The sequence below is a fragment of the Quercus robur genome, chromosome 8, assembly GCF_932294415.1.
Source record: "Quercus robur chromosome 8, dhQueRobu3.1, whole genome shotgun sequence".
NCBI lineage: Eukaryota > Viridiplantae > Streptophyta > Magnoliopsida > Fagales > Fagaceae > Quercus > Quercus robur.
In genome coordinates, this window is record NC_065541.1 from 45,568,805 (window position 1) to 45,576,336 (window position 7,532).

Genomic DNA, 7,532 nt, shown 5'->3' on the forward strand with positions numbered 1-7,532 from the left:
ACTCTTAAAGAAAAATGCTAAGAAGTTTCAAAAGAATTTGAGCAAGTTATTTTGTGAAAAGGATGATTTGATTGCTAAGCTCAATGAATCCAACAAATTGGTTGAGAAATATAAAAAACTTGCTGAAATTTCTCTTGAAAAGCTGAAAGAGTTTGAACGTTTGAATATGGACTTGGATGCTAAACTTGTTTTGTCTAACAAACTTGTTGATGATCTTAAATGTGAAAATGAATCTCTTAAGATGCATGCCAAGTGTTTGATTGCTGAACCTACTGTTAAAAAGGATGAAAATATGTGTTGCAATCATGTTGTGGTACCCAATTTTGTGCCTAGTGTGTGTTCTACCGTAAAGGACAAATCGGTGTACATTCCTCCACATAAAAGAAATCAAAAAGTGGAGAGAAAGGTTGTTAAGTCAAAGCCTCTGTTTAGGTCTCAACCTAAGGCTTTGGATGGATCTAAGTTTGTTCCAACTTGCCACCATTGTGGTGTGATTGGTCACATAAGACCCCAATGCCCCAAGTTAAAAAGAGAACAAACCTTTGTTGCTAGATCTCTTCCCAAAAAGCCTAGTAGACCTAAACACATTGTGTGTCACCATTGTGGTGCCTTTGGTCATGTAAGACCTCAATGCTCTAAGTTTCATGCTTTTAAAAGAATCAAAAGAAAAGAAAAACTTGAGCTTTTTGGAAGTTGTGCTAAAAAGAGTAAACCGGTTTTAAGTGAAAATAACATGTTGTTAAAGAAAATGTTTAATGCTCTTAACTCCTTGACTATGTGCATCTCCGGTTCTCATTCTTCCAACCCTCGTCTCATTTCTCATGAGACACTCATTCCAAACAATCATTCCGTTTGGATGAAGAAGGGTTCCTATGGTTGAGCTTTTGCTCTTTTGGTCCTTGATCTAATTCTTTCGATCTTTGTAGGACCCTTCATGCATTAAATGTCATATCTTCATGCATTTTGTGCATCTTGCATTTATTTGTATGCATTGTTTTGTTTTTTATCTTACTTTTATATTTCAGTTTTGTGTGAGTAAAAAATCCAAAACCACATAAAAAGTGAAAAATTCAAAAAGTTTGATCGTATATGTTTGAGCACATATCACATGTGAGTTTGGCCTTGTACCTTTGTACAAATGGCTTTGTGCATTTACGAGCTTAGCTTGTTATTTTTGCACTTATATCTTTGTGGGAAAAATCTTGACATCTTTGTGTGATTGTTGTAAATCGATCTTCAAGCTTGTCATGAATGATTAGTCAATAGTCATGTTGGTTTTGATACATGCGTAGACTTGTGCTTATGGGTGTGTTTGGTTGCTGGAAAACGTTTTCCGGAAAATACATATTTTCCGGAAATGCTAATTTCCGGAAAAGGAAAATGTATTCGGGTGTTTGGCTGTCTCGGAAATCGTTTTACGGAAAATCAATTCCGGTGTTTGATTCGTCCAAATATTTTACGGAAATCGTTTTACGGAAAATTAATTCCGGTGTTTGGTTCGTCCAAATATTTTACGGAAAATACTTTACGAAAAACGTTTTCCCATGTTTGGTTCGGAAAATACTTTACGGAAAATAATTTGGATCATTTTACGGAAAATGATCTAGAATCTGGCCCTAAAAAATCGTCCATCCTTGAATGATATATGCATGGAATTGGAGAAGATCAATGCTATATTTTGCTCTTATAGATAAAATTGAAGAACCTGCATTCCCTATACATATCTGTAACAATACAAAAATTGCAGCACATTTGGTTCAACATCAAACATAATCATTCGAAATACATAATTTGGGCAATTGTATCGTCCCAATAATACAAAAGAGTACATATATAATACATTGATACGTCAATATTAATACTACAATGTCTAGTTAATTCCTAAATCTACCATCACAGTCAACATGAAATAAGCAAATCAAATTTGTGAGAAAAAATAACCATCTAACCACAACTTCCTCAACCTAGCATTCTTTGCTAAAAATCCACGTGCCGTCTTCTCATTCTCACAAAGATGGTCGAAGGCAGTAGCGAGCATATCTTCGCTATATCCATCCGCCATCATAGCCATTACCTCATTATACAAAGTTGTGTAATCTACCGGGCCCCGATTAATTTCTTTTAGAGCGACAGCTATTTCCTTCAGCTGACCAGACAGATCAGTCAGCACACTATCATCAGCAGTAGAAGCTGCACGCCCTCTTTTGCGGGACTTGGAAATTCCCGACCCAGTGGTGGATGATTCATTTACGTTCTTCCCCTTTTCAACCACACATTCATCCACATTATCTGCCACAAACTCTGCACTATCCCCATTATCCCCATTATCTGGCTCATTTTCGATATCCACTCCAGACTTAGCAAAGGCACCTGTGGCTGTATCCTTCCCCACCACAATCGCTAATTCATCGTAAAACTCAATTTTTTTGTTCAGATACTCGGCATGCTTCCGATGTGCCTATAAGGGAGAAAAGAACGTATATAATAATGCAATAATAACTTCACTCATAAATTCAATATAAAAGACTTTGCAATAACAATGACACTATAAATTTCATATAACATGCAAAAACATATATTATTATCTATATTAAGAAAATATAGTTACAAGCCATACCATAACTTCTTCTTGGTAGGTTTTAGCATCACACGTTATCATTTTCAGATTTTCGTCCCAACCGAATCCACTCTTCTTTCTAAGCTCTTGAATAGTTGCCCACATGGACCTTAGAGTCCGCATCCGGTTCTCCACAAATACAGGGTGGCACTCAACCCCGAAATGGGCCGTTATCTCCTTCGCTACAAGAGCAAAGGAGCCGGCCCTAAAAGTATTAGAGGGCTTATTGCCCTTTCCAGCCTCCTCTGTTAATATCTTTAGCATCATCTCATGCATAGGTGGCAGCCACCTAAATTGCTTGCTGCCGCTAACTTTTTCCTTACCCTTTGACATTACTACATACGAAAATAGTATAGTGAGAGTAGCATTCAGTAATTACACTCGGAACATGAATAACAAATCAAACACACATACAACCACGCTTATGAATGTGCACAATAGAACGGAACATGCTAACTATGGAAATGACAATGTAATACCATCAAATAACAATGTAATGCTAAAAATACTTTTTCATTACATCACCAAAAGTCTATATTACATACATTGTCTTTAAAAAAAAACAAAAAGAAAAAACACATTACAATCATAAAAATCTAAATAAAGTACTACTCTCCACTCCTGATATAATCAGACCACATGGCTTGACATATCTCATCTCTCTTAGCATTCCATGATCTACTATCTTCGACGGACTCCCGACGAGACTGTGTTTCTTCTTGGTGGTCACTAAGCTCTACTTGGTTCATTGCATCTTCCATAATATGGTCATTTGGTTCAACCCCCATAATGTGATTATGAACCACACAACACGCTAACACTACTTTCACTTGGGTTGGGAAAGACCAATATGGTTCTGCATCCAACACTCGAAAACGTTTTTTCACCACTCCAAACCCTCGCTCAATGGTAGTTCTCAATGAAGAGTGTCGGAGATTGAACAATTCTTGCGCATTCTCAGGAGGACGATCACTAAACTCTTTCAAGTGATATCGTACACTCCGATACGGTGACAATATTCCATTTTTATTACCATATCCAGCATCACCAAGATAAAATTTACCTACATATATTAAAAAAAAAACCAAATCACTACTATGTTTAGGAAAACACATAATATTTATTAAACTAACAAACCAAAAGGGTGAAGTAATCGTGTAATACCATTGGGAATTGAAAATCCCCCTGGCCTAGCAAATGCATCATTTAATACACGTGAATCATGTGCACTGCCTTCCCATCCAGCCAACACATAAGTGAACTTTAAGTCGAAACTAATGGCAGCTAACACATTTTGCGTGGTTCCATCTTTGCGACCACGAAATCTTCCTTGTATTTCAGGTGGCACAGATGCACGAACATGTGTACCATCTATTGCTCCAACACAATCCTAATTTTTGACAAACATAATGGTTTAAAATTACATAAATCTTCACAAATTACAAAAACACACAAGTCGCAATATTTACCTTAAAATATGGGTAAAACCTTCTGCTATTCCTTATCTCTGGAGGTGTATCTTCGCTACGCAGTCTTATTAGAGCTCTATATAATTTCAGGACCCCCCTAAGGACAACTTTGAAGTATCTATGAACAGTCTCAGTTGATCTATAGATCCGACCACCCATTACACGAAACCTCACATTATGACCAATAATGTGCAAGAAAATGAACACTTGCTCCGTAACAGACATGTGAACAGTCGGACGTACGTGCTCCCCCTCAGTGAGGGCGTGACATAAGTGGTGGAAAGCTATAGGCTTCATCCTAAGTTGATTCACACAATGTCTCTCACTTCCATGCAAAACACTATTTATGTATTCCTCTCTCTCGGCGGCATGGTTAACATAAGGCGCCCTAGGCAGATCTCTACGTCTACGTCGTAATTTCTTTAACAATGCAACCCCCACAAGGAGGACAGATGCAACTGATGCAAGAATTGCGGCTTTGGTTTTTTTCTTCATCTAACAAAATCACAAACATTGTAGTCTAAGAGATATGTAAACAAGTATGCTATTCATTACACCATAAATAAAATCAGCCACAAACATATAACATCCAAACCATCACATTGCATTCTATTTACACTATAACAATACCATCACATTGCATTCTACACAGAACCCAACTAACCAAATTCTAATAAAAATCACAGCAAAAACCAATCATGCATAACCAGTCAAGCCCCAAAAGAGCTTACAAAAAAATTCAAACCACAAAGTAATTGGGAATAACCTGCAATCAGAAAAGCCCCAAAATTGATATATGCATCACCCATAAATACACAGTTTCATAAACCAATCATTACATTTCATATGCATAATCCACAAATACACAGTTTAATCAACAATGGATAATTGAAAAGATTAATAAACCTGCAATCAGAAAAGTCCCAAAATTGATATATGCATCACCCATAAATACACAATTTCATAAACCAATCATTACATTTCATATGCATAATCCACAAATACACAGTTTAATCAACAATGGATAATTGAAAAAATTAATAAACCTGCAATCAGAAAAGTCCCAAAATTTTGGTATACATTACCAACAAATACACAGTTATAAACAATGTATAATACAAAAATTAATATTCATCAAAAAAATTAATAAACCTGCAATCAGAAAAGTCCCAAAATTTTGGTATACATTACCAACAAATACACAGTTATAAACAATGTATAATACAAAAATTAATATTCATCAAAAAAAAAAAAAAATACAAAAATTAATAAATAAAAACATGTAAAAAATTATATAAATATTTATATAAATAAACTGTTAGTATTTTATAGTGTGGATCGGATGTGAGTGGATCGGTGAGGTGAGTGGATCGGTGAGGTGAGTTTGATCGGTGCATTTTCTCACCGTGGGTCTGCGGCGTTTGGCGCGGTGGTCGTCTGGCAGAGCTCGGCGTGACCGGTGTGAGGTAGATCGGAGCTCGGCGTGAAGGGTGGCTCTCGTGCTTTCTGTGTTTGGTTGGCCGGATCGGAGCTCTGGGTGGCTGGATCGATCGGCGTGGTCGGATCGTTGGCTGTCGTTGAAGCTATAAGCTTCGCTCGTTGGCCGGATCGGACTTCGTTGGCTTCGATCTCGCTCTCGCACTTCTCGTTGGCTTCGATCGACTTCGTTGGCGTCGATCTCGATCGTTGGCGTCGAGCTATTCCACGCTTCGATCTCGTTAGACGGCGTCGATCTCGTTAGACGGCGTCGATCTATTCTGCACGATCTCTCTCTCTCGTTCGATTGTTTTTTTTTTTTTTGTTCTTTCTCTCTCGCTTATGTTTGCTGTTCTCTGTGTTTTCTCTCTCTCTCTCTGCGTTTTGCAAGCCACGGAAATGAAATGAAGTGAAAATGAGGGCAGAATTTCATTTCCGTGGTCAAGGCTTCAAATTCTGGTCAACAGGAAAACGATTTCCGGAAAATAATATTTTCCTCCAGAGCCAAACGCCCTATTTTCCAGAAAACGATTTCCTGAATTCGTTTGAAGCCGAATCAAACGCACCCTATATCTCTTCCCACTCTTTTATTTTTATTGCTTAAAGAGCTCAATAAATGTAAATCTCAAAATGAAAAGAGATAATGAGCTGCAAAAGCCGTCGCACATACTAGTATTCGACTAGGAAAAAGGGAAAGCGACTTAAATGAAATTGTATGATGCCCAAAAAGCCAAAGGCTTGTTCATCAAATTGAAATATCACAAATTTCAGGTATCGATCTCAAAATGAGATGTTTTGATTCAAAATGATCAAATGTTATGAATTATAAAGAAGCCAAATGAAAAGCTTCATCATATGTAATCATTTTCTTGTGGGAGGTCATATATGTTCATTTCTATAATTGAGATAGACCACTTGACTTAGCACTAGTTGTGTATGACTTGATTGAATTGATCATTGAAGCTTCACTCTAGACTAAGGACTATTCCACATTTGATACACACACACAACACACATGCCTAATGTTCAATGAATGTCTCATTCATTTGTTAGATTGTACTTGTCTAAATGTGATGTGTGTGTGCTCAATCATATATGGTTCAATCCAAAAATATTTTTGATCATTTTATATGTTTTTGGAAGTGATTTTTATCACTTTTTGTGTTTATGTTTAGTGCTTACTTTGTTTTTCAATGTTTAAACATGTTCTGGTTTGAAAAACAAGTGTCAGATTTTTTGGCCACTCATTTTGGCTACTTGCGTGAGCTGCCAGTTTTGGCTACTCGGTTTGGCGGCTTGCAAGCCGCGAGCCTAAGCCGCGAGTTCATACAGAGAGGTTTCGCGGCTCACTCGCGACTTGGCTTGCGACTCGTCAGTCGCGAGTCGCCCAGAATCAGCTTTTTATAGAGCTTTTTCGTGGGAAACTTGTTTTAAACCTCTCCCATCCTCTCTAAAACCCCTCTTTCAATATTTTTACATCAAAACCCAACCAATTTGAATGGTTTTTCAATCCATTAACATCTCTAAGGTAATTATAAACTCTTTTCATTGATTTTGATCCTTAGATTATGTTTTGGAGAGTTTTGTACTGTTAGTTGGGATTTTCATCATAGGGGTTGGGAAAACTTATTTTTTGTCAATTTTCTTCATGGGATTGGTTTCTTTTGTTGATATGCATTGGATGTTGGCCCCTTGTGGCAGAAAGAACATGTATTAAAGGTGGATTTCATGATGTTCATGCATTGTTTCACATTTTTGTTCATAGTGTGCATGCTAGGTGTTTGATAAAATGCCTCTTAGACATTTTCTCGCTTGTTTGGACTCCGATGAGTACCAAACTTTGGGGTTTCTCATGTTTCCTCATTAGGAACATGTTTGGTTCATTGGTTGTGTATTTTAACACACTTTGCCCCACATGTGCATTTTTCATGCATTGGACGTGCATTTTTCATGCATTGGACGTGCATTTT

At 37.2% G+C, this 7,532-nt stretch overlaps 1 protein-coding gene across 4 annotated transcripts; it reads right to left on the minus strand.

Annotated features, from left to right (window-relative positions):
• Positions 1-1,693: 1,693 nt before the first annotated feature.
• Positions 1,694-5,798, minus strand: LOC126695958 (uncharacterized). 4 transcript variants are annotated; one of them, XM_050392749.1, is made up of 4 exons: positions 4,087-4,825; positions 3,782-4,007; positions 2,618-3,680; positions 1,694-2,458 (listed from the first exon to the last, which is right to left on the minus strand). In XM_050392749.1, exons 3-4 carry the CDS (start codon positions 2,948-2,950, stop codon positions 1,919-1,921), a joined length of 873 nt encoding a protein of 290 aa, XP_050248706.1. In that variant the 5' UTR covers positions 2,951-3,680; positions 3,782-4,007; positions 4,087-4,825; the 3' UTR covers positions 1,694-1,918. The 4 variants fall into 3 exon arrangements, 3 of the variants coding, with proteins under 3 accessions (XP_050248706.1, XP_050248708.1, XP_050248707.1); XM_050392751.1 differs by lacking the exons at positions 3,782-4,007; positions 4,087-4,825 and adding an exon at positions 5,492-5,798 and having other exon boundaries at positions 2,618-2,952; XM_050392750.1 differs by having other exon boundaries at positions 3,782-4,825.
• Positions 5,799-7,532: the final 1,734 nt, after the last annotated feature.